Source organism: Tenebrio molitor, chromosome 1 (assembly GCF_963966145.1).
Source record: "Tenebrio molitor chromosome 1, icTenMoli1.1, whole genome shotgun sequence".
Classification (NCBI taxonomy): Eukaryota; Metazoa; Arthropoda; class Insecta; order Coleoptera; family Tenebrionidae; genus Tenebrio; species Tenebrio molitor.
The window spans coordinates 23,501,399-23,519,757 of record NC_091046.1 but is presented as its reverse complement, the minus strand read 5'-3'; the positions used below and the strand labels follow the sequence as shown (position 1 = coordinate 23,519,757).

General features: G+C 34.1%; 3 protein-coding genes and 1 long non-coding RNA gene across 16 annotated transcripts in view; 2 read left to right on the top strand and 2 right to left on the bottom strand.

Annotated features, from left to right (window-relative positions):
• Prp4k (Pre-mRNA processing factor 4 kinase) overlaps positions 1 to 3,221 on the top strand; it is a 44,807-nt gene extending 41,586 nt beyond the window's left edge. For 3 of the 10 annotated variants that reach the window (XR_011156733.1, XR_011156720.1, XR_011156705.1), the window contains 2 exons: positions 103 to 2,508; positions 3,000 to 3,221. The gene's annotated coding sequence lies outside the window, so the exon portion shown is untranslated. Of the gene's footprint in view, positions 1 to 59; positions 2,509 to 2,999 lie in introns of all 10 variants that reach the window. The other 7 variants (XR_011156732.1, XR_011156717.1, XR_011156709.1 and 4 more) reach the window with 3 other exon arrangements.
• LOC138123293 (inositol monophosphatase 1-like) lies at positions 2,719 to 8,745 on the bottom strand. Of its 2 annotated transcripts, XM_069037936.1 has the most exons (4): positions 8,533 to 8,743; positions 8,345 to 8,475; positions 7,721 to 8,223; positions 2,719 to 3,220 (listed from the first exon to the last, which is right to left on the bottom strand). In XM_069037936.1, exons 1-4 carry the CDS (start codon positions 8,564 to 8,566, stop codon positions 2,959 to 2,961), a joined length of 930 nt encoding a protein of 309 aa, XP_068894037.1. In that variant the 5' UTR covers positions 8,567 to 8,743; the 3' UTR covers positions 2,719 to 2,958. The 2 variants fall into 2 exon arrangements, with proteins under 2 accessions (XP_068894037.1, XP_068894043.1); XM_069037942.1 differs by having other exon boundaries at positions 8,345 to 8,745.
• Positions 8,746 to 11,754: 3,009 nt separating this feature from the next.
• LOC138123422 (uncharacterized) overlaps positions 11,755 to 18,359 on the bottom strand; it is a 273,107-nt gene continuing 266,502 nt past the window's right edge. Inside the window, exons 3-5 of the long non-coding RNA XR_011156781.1 lie at positions 12,717 to 12,852; positions 12,002 to 12,664; positions 11,755 to 11,946 (exon numbers count right to left, since the gene is read on the bottom strand). This is a non-coding gene — a long non-coding RNA (uncharacterized lncRNA). The remainder of the gene's footprint in view (positions 11,947 to 12,001; positions 12,665 to 12,716; positions 12,853 to 18,359) is intronic.
• Positions 11,775 to 18,066, top strand: ppl (pumpless). Of its 3 annotated transcripts, none has more exons than XM_069037969.1 (6): positions 11,775 to 11,938; positions 17,124 to 17,245; positions 17,295 to 17,374; positions 17,451 to 17,514; positions 17,579 to 17,710; positions 17,767 to 18,066. In XM_069037969.1, the coding sequence occupies exons 1-6, from the start codon at positions 11,775 to 11,777 to the stop codon at positions 17,862 to 17,864; spliced, it is 660 nt and encodes a 219-aa protein (XP_068894070.1). In that variant the 3' UTR covers positions 17,865 to 18,066. The 3 variants fall into 3 exon arrangements, with proteins under 3 accessions (XP_068894070.1, XP_068894084.1, XP_068894075.1); XM_069037983.1 differs by lacking the exon at positions 11,775 to 11,938 and adding an exon at positions 16,896 to 17,054; XM_069037974.1 differs by lacking the exon at positions 11,775 to 11,938 and having other exon boundaries at positions 16,920 to 17,245.

Genomic DNA, 18,359 nt, shown 5'->3' with positions numbered 1-18,359 from the left:
TAGAAGTGTGTGTTTTCGCTCGGGCGGTAAAACTTGAATCACCCTGTATATCTGCTTAGATATTCTACACTGCCCCACAAAAGTTAAGGATATTCTCGATAGGTGAATGATAACGCTCGTCTGCACAGGATACGATTGGTTTTGGAAACCTTAGATTTGCAGGAAATTCAACATTCTCAGCTACCTGCACGATCTCCGGACTTCAACCCCGTTGAACCCGCCTGAGACTTTGGAAACACTCGGAGTCGGAGACTATTTGCCTTATCCACAGAATATTCGGGAATTGAGTGACTTGTTCCCTATTTTGTGGCAACAGATCCGCCAAGAAGAGATTAACAACTTAATTCGTCGTATTAGAGAAGTTATACGGGTACGAGGACGAAATACCGATTATTTGAAAGTAAAACAAAAATTATTTAATTTATTTTTATTTAATTTCAAAGGTTCCACTTTTTTTTTTAGTTGCATTGTGTATTGATTTGGCTGAAAATGAATGGAATTAGGTACCTACACATGTGTATCGATTATGATCCCTGTTCTTCCTTTCTTGTTAACAAACAGCAATATCCTTAACTTTTTTGGGGCAATGTATCTATATAAATGTGATGTCAATTAATATTAAAAATTTGCTTCAACTATGCAGATGAATGAATTAAAGTTAGATATTTTACACATGGAAAAAAAATTATTAGATTAATTTCAGATTAACAGAAACAAATTACTATGTACAACCCAGTTTAAAACGCGAGTGAAACGAGCGTTTTAAAGGCCCACGAGTGACAAAAAAGCCCAATTGACACACGAACAAGTTGAATACAACGTTTTTTTGTTCGGCGAGACCCCTTAAAGACTACAAATCGCTTAAAATCTTTAAAATTAGCTTGACGTTTCGTTTTGACAAGTGGTGACATGTATCAAAATCCGTTCACATTGGAGAAAATTCTCAAATTCTGACAGTGTCGAACAAAAAAATTCTCAGCTCTCCGACTATTAGAGTTAAGATCACATGAACAAATAAACTCTGAATTTTAGATAATTTTTATCTACGATGGTGTAAAAAGTAGGCACTTTTTGCACTAAAAATCGTTGTCAAAGTTGACGTTTAGTGAAACTGACGGAATCGTGCCATAATAGTTATTTAATAAACTAGTTTGTTAATGAAGTCTATTAATAATCGAAACTGTTTAAAGCACGAATGAGTGTAGCGAGTGAGTGCCTTTAATAGTTGAGATTATTAATCGCCCATTAACAAATGAGTTGATTACAAAAATTTTTCGTTGATCGCAAACTTTTTTTTTTGTGACAAAATTTCAAATTAAAGCCAAATCAAAACCAATTTCATCTTTTTCGATAAAGATGAGACCTTATAAAATACCTTCATCCTTTTTTTGTCCTCAGGGTAGGCCATTTTTAAATTTTTCAACACTTTCTATTCACTTTTCCATAAAGAATGTCAGAAGACGTCAACTCCATTTACATTCAATTTCACGTAAAAATCACGGTTGCTAAGAAAACCTAGTTACCTTTGAAAAATATGACACCAAAAAGGTCGGCTTTTGAAAAAGTGAATTCGTAATTGTGCAGTTATGGAGCTATAAAATATAGAAAACCCAGCTGCACTACCTTCTGCAGTGTTGGTAAGTGCAAACAATGCATGCTCGAGGTTGTTTATAGGTACATCAAAACGTCAAAATCGCACAAATCGTTGATTAATGAAAAATATTGTATTAATTAGGTCCATTAATACACTATATTTTAGACAAAATAATTCATTAATATTGAAATTAACAAGCGGTCAACGGGAAAAAGTTTTATTGCACGCTTTTATGGCACAGAACTGAGAATACAACAATACAATTTGTTGGAAACATTGTTTAGAATTAGGTTGCTAAACGACGTGGTTCTCAAACGACTTTGGTTATTTATAAAATATTGAATCAATGATCATTATTTTATACAAATTAATGTTGAAATCGGTGCGATGATATCACGATCGTAGATAAAATGTTGTAAGACATACGTGTAAAAAGTTCTTTTGTTGCACTCACATCCTTTAAAATACTCCTTCGTACCTCGGTCGTATTTTAAACCCGTTCGTGCAATAAAGGATAACTTTTTACACTTATATCTTAAATAACTATTAAAGGTGATCACTGATCAGTGATAACTTACTGAGGTGATACCCTACATGACCTCTTTTCTAGTCATAACCTCATAATAACAATAGTTATTTGGATCACAAGTCCAGAAAATGATATTTTGCGAGTGTGCGTGATATTGCGTAGCCGAGGCGAAGCAACATGAGCACTCGCAAAACATTTTCTGGACGTGTAATCCACAAAATTTTTCATGCCGACAAATTTAAATCATTTTTAAAAAGTAAAAAATTTGTTTCACAAGCGGAATCGAACCCATGACCCTCGCGTCCCTGAGCCGAAACGGAGTCCGTTGGCTATATTCAATGCTGCCTGCCCATTCTCTAGCGAATTTTTAGTCAAGGTCACTTTTGTAAGTACTAGGCCAGGAATTTTACGTTCCCGGCGGATTTTGAATCATGCAAAACCGTCGATAACGGCCGGCGGCATGAAAACGCTTGTTGCCTACCGGGCAGATTGCAGATCTCTCTTGGAGTTTAAAAAAATATGCATTTATTAATATCCGCCTAGATTAATTTAAAATTTAAAAAAAAGATTGCTTTTTAAATAATACATAAAAAAATACATTACACGAATATTTTTATTATTTACTTATTTATTTACTAATACCTGTTCACATTGGGAAGAACAGCTGTGGTGCAAATGACTGACTTGTTACTATGACAACTCATGAAAGTTAATGCCAAATGTGTGCGATTTGCACCACTGATGTTCAATCCAACGTGAACTGGATATACATCAACCTATATGAATCAATATTTCAAACAATTCCAACTATTTAAATATAAGTAATTTTGTATATTTAGTCCCGTGGCATTGGATAAAACTGAATTAACTTTTCAGATAATTGTTCAGCTAGTGCTTGAGAACTTGCAACTAGTACTCTACGTGAGAAACGGTCAATAGGACTACCCGAAGGATCCATAATAACTCCACCAGCTTCTGTGACTAACAATTCTCCTGCCGCTATATCCCATATGTGAATTCCAAATTCAAAATATGCATCTGCTGCTCCTAAAGCCACCATTGCCATATCCAACGCTGCAGATCCTAAAGCCCGCAAACTGTAATGGTAAAATATCACATTGGCATACAAAAATTCATGGTTTTTAAAGTACAATTTCATATACAGGTGACTGACGAAAAACCGTTGATGCTGTATCTTGCGTATTTTTTATCCGATTTGAATAAATGACACATCAAATGAAATAATTTTGAAAATACATACTTCAATACCTACCAACTAAATAAAAAAAAATCTTGCATCCAGTTTTTAACAGATGAACATCAACTTCTTTTTTTCAAATAGCACTGTAATTTTTTTTAAATTAAGTATTGCAGAAATTTGTTTTCTGAATATAAAAATGCAAAGAACTATACCCATTCATTAAACAAAAGTCAAGAAATTAAAAGATTAAAAATCAAGTGATCAAAATAAACAAGAGAAAAGTTTGTTTTAAATGCTGGAAATGACTAAGTGAGCTCCGAATATTTGTTATTTGTCAAAACAGTTTGATAATAATAATTATGTTGTTGTGGAAGAAAATTTCCAGACGATGTGTGTTGTGGCAGTTTTGGACATAAAGTTTGTCTCAATTTTAAATTTCCACCACCTGTTGAATTATGTTGGCAAAATAAAAATATTTCTAAATTGGGGTTTGTTATAACCAAAGTTGGCAATATAATTATTTAATGAATATGATTCGAAGACAACGTAATTTACTTGACGCTAAACTGAAAAATGCTCTAGTAAAAGGTTTCAAAGGTATCAAAGGGTTGGTACCCGAGTTGAAATATCTTGAGTTGTAAAAACGGAAATTAACAGACACAGAGAATGATAACCTAACAAATATAGTCCTACAGAAACTCTAGTGGAATTCAGCTTTAGTTGTAAATTTAACAGCAACAACCGAAGAATAAGATAAGTAATAACCGTTGTCATAAATACAACTACCACTACCTGTAACATCCCTGCCTGAAGCTAACATTGCGAACCCCAAACTGACAACCCTCATTAGCATTTATCAGTAGGATTATTGCTGCAGCATAAAATTCTATTTTTCAAGTGACAAACATAAATTTACAACCAAAGTCGAATTCCACTAGAGTTTCTGTAGGACTATACAACCTGACGCATTTTTCACCAAACAGTGTTGCCGGTTGTATTTCCAACGTAGAATGCAGTGTTGGTGGAAATTTAGAATTGAGACAGACTTTAGGTGGGTTATCTAAGTGGTACATAAATCACTTCATCTTTCGGTCCCGGTCCCTATTATTCTGTAGTCTCCTCAAGTCAGTTTCCTGTTTTGTTAATTTGAATTAAAAATGTGTGAGTATTGTTCTATTGCAAACTAGTAAAACTGACAACAAGGCACTAGACAATACGAGAGGCTAAATAACCCAGGACGATCCTTACCAATACGCATGCGTTAGTAACTTGGGTGCTTTGTTGTTACATGTACTGACATGTACCGCATCCGCATGGTACTGTACCGCGTGCTGCACGTAAGGCAAAGAACAGTAGATGAGTAGAACACAAACTGAAGATATAATTATGTTTTTAGAATCTTTTAATAGGTCTATTATTGTATTCAATTTGGAGTCGTTTATGGCTATCTATTAAAGCACTCGTAGTTTAATAGATCTCTAAGAAATTTTTTATCAATATTTCAGTGTATTATTGTCATTTACACCAAAAAACATCCAATATTAATGTTCAACCTCTACTTTTTAACATATGTTGCAGATGTAGTTGCATCCGTTACCTTGAATTACCAATTACATAATACAAAATTCCTTAGAATTTGAAAATTTAATTTTTTTATTTAAAAATGGAAAAAAAAATCTAAAAAATAACATAAAAAACTCGCCTACGAGTCGTTTTCTAGACCTGGGATTCGTGCGCCAAATCAACCCTTATAAAACTCGTCCAAACATTTCATCACAGTTTTTTTAGCAGCAACATCTAAAATCGTTTCCTCGGAAACGCATACATTTAGTAGAGTTACCTTCAGGCAGGTGTGTGTGATTGGTTATCTTAAAATCGTTTTCATTTCAAAACTAATATACTTTTCACGTTTGTTGTTGTAGAATCCTTGTTGGATTAAATATTAAAATTCAGAGTTAACAGCTGACGCGCGAGTTCTGGGACACCTGTATAAATGAGTTTACTACATAAAGAAGGTCTTTTATTGTATTGTTTCTTATTAGATACGCAAGTGTTGTTCTAATTTTTCAACAATAAATTTGCGATATTTTCTAAGTCCGTGAACGTCAAATTTAAATAACGCGCAAAATTATAGGACTTGCGCACAAGTATGGAATGGCCTGGGTCATTTAGCCTCTCGTCTAGACAATGACGCAGTTTATAATCTCAAACTTAGAAAAACATAACCTAATTCAACAGACAGCTTTAGTGCCAACTTAAATGCACTTTTTCAGTTTTTCCATGGCCTCCCCTTATGCCAAAACATCGTGAATGATATATAAAGTGGGTACAGGTTGCAAAGACACACTTGTCATTTGCAACAGCACTTTTATGGCATTATTCATTTGAAATTACTTTAAAACTGTACTTATATTGAAAATATTCAATCCAAACTATGATTTTCTGGTCCCTTTCTGCCTTTATTTGATTCAGAAATATTGAAAAAATGCTGTTGCAAATGACAAGTGTGTCTTTGCAACTTGTACCCACTTTATGTATTTGCAAGAAACCACGTGCACGTCCAAACCACAACCACAGCTGATGTGATGAGATGACAATTGACAATACTGGGCAAACGCCACCGGTTAACCGAGCCCTCTTCGGTCGGTTAAAATTTTGTTAGTGAACCACGATTAAAGGACGAAAATTGACTGAAAAACCTGTAACCAAGAAATTGGTTGGTAACCAAAAATTTTTTTGGTTAACTAAGCACTGAACAACTGGCCCTAATTGTTTAATTTTTTGACACTTTGTTGACGTGGGCATAATCAGGCAGGGAAAAAAAATAATTTGTGACAATCTAACCAAATTTTGAAATGACATTGAGGACCACAATTGTTTGCTCGCGACAGTAATACACGCTTGAATTTTGTATTTTTAAATCATTTAAATAAATTTGGTGAACGATGAATGGACCTATTCGATGGCCCGCTAGATCCTCAGATTTGAATCCATTGGATTTGTTTATATTCATTCGAAACTTTCGACACAATGTTTATTTGACTCCACCGGGTACCCAAGAAGAGTTAAGTAAAAGGATAGTGCAAGTCTGTCAGGAAATACACCCAAATTGATTGATATGTCGAGATCTAACCTGTGTTTCAAGTTGCGTGGAGTTCAAATAACATTCGATTTCGATTCATAACTCGATTACAAATTAATTTGATCGCTCTTTATTAACCTCATCTTTTCTGAAAGTTGTCTATCCTTGGAAATATATGGTAAGTTTAACAATAGAATGCGGTATATACAGGTTTTTATAAATGATTGTAGTCCAAGTAGGCATAAAAACTGAATGTAAAATTTATGGTAGCCACTTCACATAAAAAACATCAAAATTATGTGAATAAGTGAGTACACGCCGTTCACACACAGGAGTTAAATTGGATGCAAAACAACTCAATATTTTTAGAATTGGTTGCAAAACAACTCAATATTTTTCGATTCAATCGTTAATTAAAAAAATAAATAAATAAAATCTTCATCACCGCACTTTTCACCTAAAAATGCCAGTGACAGCGACAAAAATTTCACAACATGGGCATGGCCTGCTTTGACTACAATAATTTATAATAACCCTGTAATTTTAATACATAATTTTATTATTTTTATGTACAATGGCCGGTAATAAAAACTAGCCATCACATTTCTGTCACATCCAAATCCAAATGTGTAATTACTGCTTTAATGACACTGCCATTTAAATGATGGCTAACTTTTTTTGCCGGCCACTGTATGTAATATGATCAATTTTATTCTAAACATTATTTAAGCAATACATGAAAAATAAAAATGAAGACTACATAACATTGTAATGTATCGTGCGATCGAATAAAAAAAAAATCAGTGTAGGCGAAAATGGTGGTTTGAACCAATCAAAGCATCAGAATAGCACAATCCAAGTAACTCGATTTTTTTTTATTCGATCGCACGTTACTTGCTAGAGATATTTTCATATTTGATGGCGGAAACAAAAGACTGAGAAATGTCACAAATTTGTATTGTCTGTGTCAAATTTCTCAAAGACGTTCGTGATTTCGACAGAAATGCAGCAAATTGGCAATAAGAAAGTTATTAATCGTCGAACTAGAGATATAATTTGTAATACGTTTGATTATATGAGAATAACTATTCCTTTTGAAGCACTGACAAAAATTGGTTTCCTTAGAATTTATTTTTTCAATCTATTTAACGAAAATTTAACTTTACCTAGACATTCCTTTTTACGGCGTTTATGAGAAATTTGACACTGACAATACAATTTTGTGACATTTCTCAGTCTTTTGTTTCCGCCACCAAATATGAAAATACCTCTACAAAAAATCATTCATTTTCTATTACACGCAGGATAACTTACCCATGCACTTGACTCATTAACAAGTTTTGATTAGCAGCTACAACTTTCATTTTTTCAGTATCTCTACTGGTTCCAAATTCCATCATAACTAGAGCTTTGTTTATATTAGTTTCACCAGATACTTGAATTTTTCTTCCATTTAAGTATGCACCATCCCTTTTTTTAGCAGTAAATAATTGTTCAATCATTGGATTGTAAATTATTGCTATGGCAGGTTCTTTATCAATAAATAAAGCAATGGATATACATGAATGTGGAAAGTGATGAACAAAATTCATTGTTCCATCTATAGGATCTATAATCCATGTTGGGCTGTTTGTTAGTTGGCACTTACTGCCACCAGCCACTGATTCTTCACCAATAAAAAGGTGATCAGAGAATTGTTCGCTGAGATTTTTTATGAGTAAATTTTCAACTTGCTTATCAGTTTCAGTAACTAGATCAATTTCGGAGGATTTTACTTCAATAGTTTTGTTGGTGACGGATATCTTGTCAAGAATTAGCTGCAAATGATTTCATTAATAAGTGCCAAAGATTAATTCAAAGGTGACAGTTTTAGGTATTTTATCAATTTAGGTTAATATTGACTAGTCGATTACATTGTATGCTTAATTTTGTTCATACCTTGCCGGCGTTTTTTACACATTTTAAAGCAGCTTCATAAAATACATCAATATTAGTGGTCATTTTTCGAATATGTAGTTTTTCTAACCTCTGCACTTTGTTAGCCCTATGGCAATTGCTGATTCTAACAGCTAGAAGGGATTACAAATTTATTATTTTTCAGTAGTTGAATAATTCACACTACACACAGTGCCTGTAGCAATAATTCAAAAACGGGAACATACACAACAAAATTCTAAAACCCCCAATAAAGTAGGTTAGGAAAATAAAGTTTGCTTATAGTGGCTTATACGCTTTAAATGCGCGCTAAATTCAATAACACAATGTTTCAATTATCTTCTACCAAAAGATAATAAATAAAAACTTGAAGAGTAATCGTGACGTCAGCATAAAGAAGTTATTTACATTTGTATTATCTGTTATCAACATTTTATTTATTCAAAACTAATTGTCCAACATCAGTGTTACAAAAGTGTAAACTTTTAAGGATAATATGATAATATCACTTCAATTTGTGAACATATTTATTTTATACAGTGGTAAACTCGTAAAACTTGCTTATGTGCGTTGTGAGCATTGGACCTATTTCTATTCTCTGACTGAACTATACAATGAGTCTTTTTTAAGACTGACCATAGGGTTTTACATGCTAATTTTTCAACCCCCTGTTAACTTTTATTTTTGTGAAAATTACAAAGCCTAGCGCTGTTTTTAGATTAAACAATAATATTATCTAGTCATTAACTTCATTTTGTGATACTTAAATGGTTGTAAAGCTAGTGTAAAGGCTGTATGACACGATGCTAAATTTTGTAGAAAATTTGTTAGAAAATGAGAGAGGACCAATGAACGATCAGGATCTGACAACGACAGACTATGATCCTGATCGTTCATTGGTCCTGATCGAGGGTCTCTCTCATTTTCTAACAAATTTTCTACAAAATTTAGCATCGTGTCAAACAAGCTTAATACGATACTAAATTTCACAGAAAATTCTGTAAAAATGACAAACACACACTATGATCCTGATCGTTCATTGGTCCTGATCGAGGGTCTCTCTCATTTTATAACAAATTTTCTACAAAATTTAGCATCGTGTCATACAGCCTTAATAGACAATTTACAAACAAAATGTTATTTGCAAAAAATAGTCTGAACATTACTTTAATAACGATAGATTAATTATTTATGTTATAACAAGGTTCTTTACTTCAATAAAACTTAAATGAAATGTTCACAACATCGAGCTAAATGACTTACACAGGCAGCTAAGCAATTACACAATCAATTACATATTGTTAACTAAGTATTTGAATAAAACTCGATACTCCACACAAGAAGTTGTAACAAATTTATTAAACTAATGAAAGTTAAACAATATTTTTAGCAAAAGCTTATTCAAGAAAAATACCCGACTTATGGGTCTGTCACAATAGTGTTAATGTTAGTGGTAATGTTATAATATTAGTGGAGATGGTAATGGTGATGTTAGTAGTCCAGTGTTCACAATAATGTTAACGGAATGTTATGGGTCTGTCACAATAGTGTTAATGTTAGTGGTAATGTTATAATGTTAGTGGAGATGGCAATGGTGATGTTAGTAGTCCAGTGTTCACAATAATGTTAACGGAATGTTACTCTTACAGCTGTCAACGTGGTGTGAACTGTCACTGCGCCTGCGCGTGCGTGAAATTGTCGATGGTGATTGGTAGATGTTAACGAAGATGTTAAAGAACCAGACATTTTCTGGATCTCTTAACATCGTTTGTAACATTAACATCACCATCGCCATTATTGTGAACGGTTGAACATTTCACCAATGTTCTGAAGATTAACATTCTGAATAACACTAACATTAACATTACCATTAACACTATTGTGACAGATACATTATTTCGCAGTCAGGGTAAGAGTGTTCCTTTGTTTTTCCCGTTGTGTGCCCTCCCCTTACTCGACGTCATTCGTTCCGGGTCGCGGCTAATCGTTCACCCCCTTGAGTCCAAGCTAACAATATCAAAATTACAAATTTCAGGTGAAATTTTAGCCTACTGAAAATTTAAAATTGAAGCAAACGGAATTCAAAAAACGTCTTTTTGCTAGCTTATTCCTTGCTTCTGGTTATTACATTAAAATTGTTTCAATACATTATCATATCCCACAACTTTACTATAAAACTGGGTTGAATATTTTCATGAGGACAAAAGTTAACAGGGGGTTGAAAAATTAGCATGTAAAACCCTATGGCCAGTGTTAAAAAAAACTCATTGTATATAAGTATGTATACAACCACAACGTCAGTAGGTATGTAGCTCAATGGTTGTGAGTAAATTTTTCTTGATTCCTCTGATATAATATAACGGGTGTTTTTTTAAATTTGACGTTGAAAAGTTGATTCTGAACGCACCACCGGGTTACAACTCTGGAGTGCGTTCATAAATTACACGGGAGCGTTATTCAGTTTTCATAGAACTGGGGTTTACCTGATTTGAAATGGGCGAAAAACGGTGGTTTTTAAACCATATCTTTAAAACCACAACAGATGAAGGCAAGGTCCTTTTTTTATTTGAAAGATACGTTCTTCCTCTAGGGCCCCATACTTTTCTTTTTTTTGATTTCGTTATAAAAAACAATAAAATACATTGCAATTTGAGGACTATGCAGGAAGCTGTAACAATAAAACCTAATTCGAAATTAACAAAAAAAAAAAGTATGGGGCCCTCGGAAATTAAATTTTAAAGCGTTTGGTGCCATCACCGTGCTTCCAAAAAAATCACAGATCTAATGCCTTGTCCACACCAGCGAGCGGAATGGCGAACCGAACGGCGAACCGAACCAAAGTCGCGAGCATTTCGGCGAGCGTGCAACGTGCGCGCGTGCATTTCGGCGTACCATGCAACAAGCGCGCGTTCATTTTGGCGATCCATCTGTTGTCGGTATTCTGGCGAACCATCAAAGAAAGATACGCGAGCATGTTGCATAAAGTCTGGACGGTGTCACGTGCACCATGTGTTCCAAGAACACATGGGATGAAATGCAGCAGTCTTATTCCTTTGTTAAAATCAGTTCAGTTCATTGAGTCAACAAGGGTGTTTGTTGGTTAACGTTTTCTTTTCAAAATGGAGTGGTTGAAAGAATTAACTCTGAAATTCATTGAAATCTATCAGAGATGTGAGGTGATTTGGAATCCAAAACACAAGGATCATTTTAATAAATTAAGAAAAAATGACGCCTGGAACCAAATTGCCATTGATATATCGGAACACGCATCATTAGAAATATCAGCAGATGAATGCTGAAAAAAAAATGCAGACACTTTTATCGTCCTTTAGGAGAGAAAGGATGAAGTATAGACGAAGTTTGTGAACTGGAACAGGTATGTGTATGAAACATAATACGAGTGGTATAATGAATAGGTTTAATTTCATTTATTATGTCCATAATTAAATATTTCTATGTATTATTATTTGTAGTACCTATAACAACAATTTTTTTTTTAATCAAGGGCGAGACGAGGTGTACACATCATCATGGTTCGCATTTGAGAGCCTTCACTTCTTACTGGATAAAGATACTCCTCGCAAGAGTAGAAGCACGGTGAGTGGCTAAAATTTATACGTAAATTTAATATATCGGGTTTTTATTAAGTTATATTCATACCAATATCATGCATACTGATCTTGCCATGGGAGACGCCCTTCTTCAACACAATACTCCCTTAATTCTTCCCTTATTCGAATGGCATCCATAGCTGATTTGCGTGGGGCAAGTTTAAGTGGCAGGAAAGATGTCATTTCCTCATTATTCGCCTGTCTCCAGGTGCCTGCAATAAATTTTCCATCTATTTCACTATCCCATGTTCCAGCAGGTGTGTATGCAGAAGCAGCACGTTTGTTTCTTCTTCTTCTCCCACAAGGTTTATTAGGTATATCTCCGCCTATGTTAAGTCCAGGTTCAGAAACGTTTGGTGCATCGTCAATTACAACAATACTACGTATGTACAATGGCCGGCAAAAAAAGTTAGCCATCATTTAAATGTCAGTGTCAAAAAAGCATTAATTACACATTTGGATTTTGACGTGACACAAAAGTGATGGCTAATTTTTTTGCCGGCCATTGTAGTATGTTTAAAATTGGTTCTTCGATATCAGTCAGAGGTTTTTCCTTGACTGACCCACCACCATTTCTTCTTCTGGTATTTGCTTCTAGATCCCCAAAGACCTTAAAAGTATATTTTTGTTGATACTATTTTGTATGTATAATTCTTCAAAACGAATAAGTAGTAAAATACACGTTTCCACTCTTCTACTGAGCGCTTTGGACCTTCAAGATCATTATTTAATATTGTTTTTAAGTTTATCCATTTGCTTTCTACCTACTATCCCAGCTTCATTTTGTAACAGCTTTCTGTTTTCCGCCAAATTCTCCTTATTGTTCTTCAAGAAGGCAACAAGAGCTCCTGGTTGCCGTGTTGTAATGCGTAGACTTGAACGCACGCTCATTTTCCGAATCTTTTAATGAAAATGAAAAATATGATGACAGACGTCAAAATTAAATATCAGAACAAGAGAGATACTATGATATGATATGAGATAGTAAAGGAGAAACGTATTTTTATGATATGACAAAGTCGTCAGTTTAAACGTGCTTGTTAAAAAAATTATCTATAACAGTTGCTTTAAAAATTACCTTACGGAATACATATCCGTGTTAAAATTTTAACAGCTCTGTTATAATTAAACTTTTAACATCCCTGTCAATTTTAACACAAAAGTTACGGAATAGGCCCCATTGAGGGCTTATTTTAATTTAGCGGTTAAAAGATTCCTCGTTTTTCGAGTCATTTTTGTATTTGATATTTGTGACAAACCGAATGTTAAATTTTGGCTTATGTGTACATTGACCAGCAGAACCGGCTAAGGTGCGTAAATTATCTCTTATATGCATTTTGACCGGTAAATGTGTACAGTATCCTAGTACTTCTGAAAATGTTTATTCCACTATTCAGTGAACTGGAGCAGGCTTCAGCAGGTTTATTAATTTACAAATACATTTAAATACAAATGCAATTGACACCAAGATGTTAATAGGTAGGTATACTAACATCTGTAATACGGGTGTCACCGAGTTCGACCACGATCCCAAATTTGTGTTAATCTGATGGTCGAGTTCGGCCACCGACCTCTACCAAAGGGATTAAGATTTTCCAGGTATTGACGGGGGGCCAAAGAGATCAAATTCACCCTATTAGCTTGGGGGTTGAAAAAATAACTGGTGGGACCTTGGCGTATTTAAATGTAGAAGCAATTACTGATTTTATTTACTCGTAGTTTTGTTATTAGACACCTACTACATATTTACTTAAAATGGAAGTCCCAACATTGCAAAAGACGGAAAAATCAGATGACGTTGGGTAAAAAGAGAGTGCTCTGCAAAAGTGTATACCCAAGTGAGAGACTAAACAAATAGTGTTGTGTGTTGTGTGTGGTGCTATATATAGTTCATAACCATGATGTGGATTCTACGTCAAGTAGACAAATGTTTAGCAACAAATTGTTGTATTACTAGTCCAGAACCAACAGGTAAATTCCGAACCCCTGGGTAACTAGATAAGTCAGGTAGCGTGGTCCAACCCGTATATGCACTTAATCCCATACCCTTCAGAACACTTATGCCGGCGCTACACGATGCTGCGAACGTTGGCTCCAACGTTGGACCGAACATTTGAGACAAATACGTTCGACAGTTGTTGCGGCAAATGTATCGGCTACACGGTGTAGCGAATGTTTGATCCAAAAAGTGTGGTACAAACGTTTGTCCGATTTGCCTAGAGTACAACCGTAGCTGCAAATTTCGCTTTTAAGAGTTACGGTGCCGACAAAGGCATCGAGACATAAAATTTACAACCGATTTTGGCCCCAGTGAACGGTTCTTTGGACGTTTCGTTGAAATTATTTAAAAACAAAAATTATTTATCGAACCTATTCGGACCATTACAATACAATACACACCTGTGAAATACAAATGAAACAATTTGTGCTACACCTAGTAGCCTAGTACCCCCAGAACAGCCACCCAGAAATTGAAAACTGCTTTGAAGTTCGAACAAATCGTGTAGCCGTGCATCAAACCAACGAATGTTTTCGTCAAACGTTTGGAGAAAGTCCTTTGACGCGGTCAAAAATACCGACAACAGCCGGAACGTGATCCAACGCCAACGTTGGACGCTCGACATCTGTCGTTCGTGAATGGAAGATCGGCCACACGATGCGACGCACTATCAACCCTCCAGCGTTGGAAGGCGTTCGTAGCATCGTGTAGCGCCGGCATTAGAAAACACAGGTAACGTGATCCAACTCCCATACGCCCTGTAATACATATGTCTGTATTTTACAATGTATGTAATCTCTTCACCGGAAAAATTGATTTTTTAACGTCCGTCAAAAAAAGTGCAAGTTTTTTCATTCGTTTGCGTTCATAAAATATGTGATTTTTGAATCGGTCAAGCAGCGTTAAAAAAAAGTGCCATAGCGGTTCATTTTTGCACGCATTTTGCGTTAAAAAAAGTTCTGTAGCTTGTCATTTTTTAACGCAATTATAAAATTTTTCATTCATAATTAGAAGTTTTTTTTTTAACGAGGTCGTATGTAAATTGGGATTTTTTTTTGGCATGAGTGGGCCAATTTAAAACGCGAGTAAAACGAGCGTTTTGAAGGTCCATGGGTTCACACAGGAGTAAATTTTCAAATTTTGAGTGTCGAAAAAATTGTTATCTAAACTTACGGGCGCCAAACATTTTTAGTTAGTAAAGTATCTTTTTTTTACTCGGCGGATTTGCGCTCGAGCGGCAAATTTTCCTTCTCGTAAAAAAAAAGGATTACTTTACTCACTTGTTGCATAAATAGCCATTATTTTCTGTGCCCAGAGTTAACTAATCGTAACGCCCTAAGCGGCGATAATCAACAGGCGTCTTATTTGAGGTTTAGCCTTCGCTAAACTCACTTTTTTTTAATTTCTTTATAATGTTCTTTCTCTTTGTGATGTTATGTCGTTTCAACCTAGACCTAACCTCACATAGGCGGGTATCCACATTTACCGGTTAGTATTTATATCCACATTTACCATCCGCCTCTGGTAATGAGCACACAATCCATGTTTGAAAGGTGAATGTGCGAAAACGATGACTGGAGTTTCAATTAATGCAAACAACAGTATTTTAAATTTTTATATTAATAAGTAAATAGGTAGTAGATTGTTAAATAAATGTTCCTCACTAGTGAGTTTACTTTGTCTATTTTCCTCAGTAGTGATGCAAACGCCTATTTTCCTCACTAAATTGAGTGATGAAAGTATTATTTTCATAAGCGATGTTGGAAAAAAATATTCCAGTAGGTATAACAAAAATTGCAAAATGTTTATTCAAATTACTACATTTTTATAAATAAAAGTTCAATTTGTTAAGGAGTTAAAATTCTACAGTCTTGGTATGTATTTTTTAAAAACTTTAGATACATTTTTTGTCGCTCACTGATGGTTGATGTATTTATGCGATTTTCTTGCCGAATATCCTTCTGCATTGATTCATATCCTGAATTTTTTTTTCGTGCGTGCATTGCTGACAAAGTATATAATAACTTTGTCAGCAGTGCACTCAAAAAAATTTTCGGATAGAATCTTGCATCCGGATATTATAAGTGAATATTTTTAAATGTTGCCACATTTAGTGCAACAAATAGGTCCATATCTTCTACAAAAAAGAAGATTGATTTTTTAAAACATTTTTACCTGATATTTTAATGACCAGTTAATAACGTACCTATTGCTATAGTTGACTCAAGTTGCAAAAAACCACTTGTCATTTGCAACAGCATTTTTCTCATATTTTTGAACCAAATAAAGGCACAAAGGGACCAGAAAATCATAGTTTGGGTTAAATATTTTCCATGTAAGTACAGTTTTAAAGTAATTTCAAAGGACTAATGCCATAAAAGTGCTGTTGCAAATGCAAAGTGGTTTTTTGCAACTTGAGTCAACTTTAAGTTGTTCCGCGAATTTTGGGGCATCCAGTATGCGATCGGTCGGTCAGACATGCGCATTAAATCGGCTTCAATGGCCGTAATTCTAGTGGGGTTTTCTCTGCCTACTTCTATTTTCCGTGTGCATAATGAGAAACATTACCTCATTCAATGGTGTAATACACTGGCTAATTCTAATTTTTCCTCCTATGCAACTAAAAATACATCAGGGAAATGGTCTGCATAAAATAACATAAATCATAAATCTAGTGTCTAGCACATAAAACAAAATTGATGAGTATCTATTTTTAGCTGTTATCATTCGTCGTAAAGTCGGTCATTTTGCTATCGTTATGCTCACATTCCAATGACTGTGTATGCTCAAATGTAAACTCGGATTGTGTGGGTAATATCAATGTTTTGTAATTTTTATAAAATAACCTTTTATTAAAATTTTGAAACATTGATCTTATAATTATGTTTCGATCAATTTGTCGTCTTATTAATTATTTTAGGTTTAATTTATTTGGGTAATAAGACCTATTTGCTTGATGAATTTTGAACGTATTTTCGTGATGAAATAAAATTTTATCTGTTGACCTAAACCCCAAATTAGCGCACAAACAAACCAAATAGAGACCCATGATGCGATTGACTGTACGGAGTGTATTGTCAGTCTGGCTGTGGTGATATTTAAGGCATGTGATCATTTTGAAATCTATAACTGTTTCACAATATTATTGATAACTGTTTTTACTTGGCTTCAGAATGGTTATACAAAGATTCATTACTTGCGTTAACTATACTGTTATAAAATCACCTTTTCTTAATAAGTGTCGACATCATGTTACAAATAGGTTAATTCACACAGGTCGTTACATTTTGACAGGTAAGTTGTAATAATAACGACGCAACAAAGTTGTAATGATCTCACCTAGATCGGTTATACACGGACAAACACGAATGGATTGAATTTGATGGCAAAATTGGTAAAATAGGGATATCGCAATACGCTCAGGTACGTAATATTAATGACGTAGCAGTGTACCTGACACTGACACGTGGTTGTTATTTAATTGATTTTACAATTGTAGGAGGCGCTTGGAGACGTAGTATACGCACAGTTACCAGATGTCGACACTGTCCTAAAACAGAAAGGTGGGAATTTTTCAAAGTTTAAAAATTTTCCAATTTGTTTCCATAAAATATGATTGCCTTTCAGATGAATGTGGTGCATTAGAAAGCGTTAAAGCTGCGAGTGAGGTTTATAGTCCAATTTCTGGGAAAGTTATTGAAAAAAATGTGAAGGTCGAAGAAACTCCCTCTTTAATAAATACGTCATGTTATGACAAAGGTATTTTTCGTGTGTTACATTATGTATGCAAATAACAGTAAGACATAATTTAATAGGTTGGTTGTTCAAAGTGGAATTATCTAACAAAGGGGAACTCAAAAGTCTAATGAATGAAGAACAATATGATGAATTTCTTAAAACTCAAGAACATTAAGCTAAAATAATGTAGATTAATAACCAAAAATATTCAATTAATAATCGAACAGTAATTATGAGAGATTTATTTCACTTCTGACCACAATGACAAAAGGACGTTTTTTTGTCCTTCAATATAAATTCCTGTTTATGTAATGTATTTGTAGTATTGATCATAAAGGTTATCAACAAAATAAATTGTAGGAGTATGTTTAGCAAAATTAATCAAAATTGTAAGTAAAAATGTTATATGCTTCAAAGTTAAAAGTTTTGTTTGAAGTTTTAACATTTCTATGAAAATTTGATTAAGAATATTTTTTGTTCTGTTAGGCACATGTAAGAAGAATATAAATTTTATAGATTAAAAAAAATGTTTTCGTTTTTTATTTTTGATCCTACTTAATCTAACTAGGATTTAACGAAGGAGGTAGTTCTGTCTCATATAATATCTGTAAATTTCATATAGGTGAAAAATTAGCAGAAAAGACGACTTACGTTTTAGAAAAGACAGATT

Bases quoted from the DNA above. Each gene is read 5' to 3' on its own strand.
- LOC138123293 (XM_069037936.1), bottom strand. From the start codon at position 8,566: ATGTTCCCGTTTTTGAATTATTGCTACAGGCACT. The intron at 8,476-8,532 runs GTGTGTAGTGTG...AATCCCTTCTAG, and splicing joins GAATTATTGCTACAGGCACT to CTGTTAGAATCAGCAATTGC. The intron at 3,221-7,720 runs GTAAGTTATCCT...TTACCATTACAG, and splicing joins TTAATGAGTCAAGTGCATGG to TTTGCGGGCTTTAGGATCTG.
- ppl (XM_069037969.1), top strand. From the start codon at position 11,775: ATGTCCATAATTAAATATTTCTATGTATTATTATTTGTAGTACCTATA. The intron at 11,939-17,123 runs GTGAGTGGCTAA...ACTTGGCTTCAG, and splicing joins CTCGCAAGAGTAGAAGCACG to AATGGTTATACAAAGATTCA. The intron at 17,515-17,578 runs GTGGGAATTTTT...ATTGCCTTTCAG, and splicing joins CACTGTCCTAAAACAGAAAG to ATGAATGTGGTGCATTAGAA.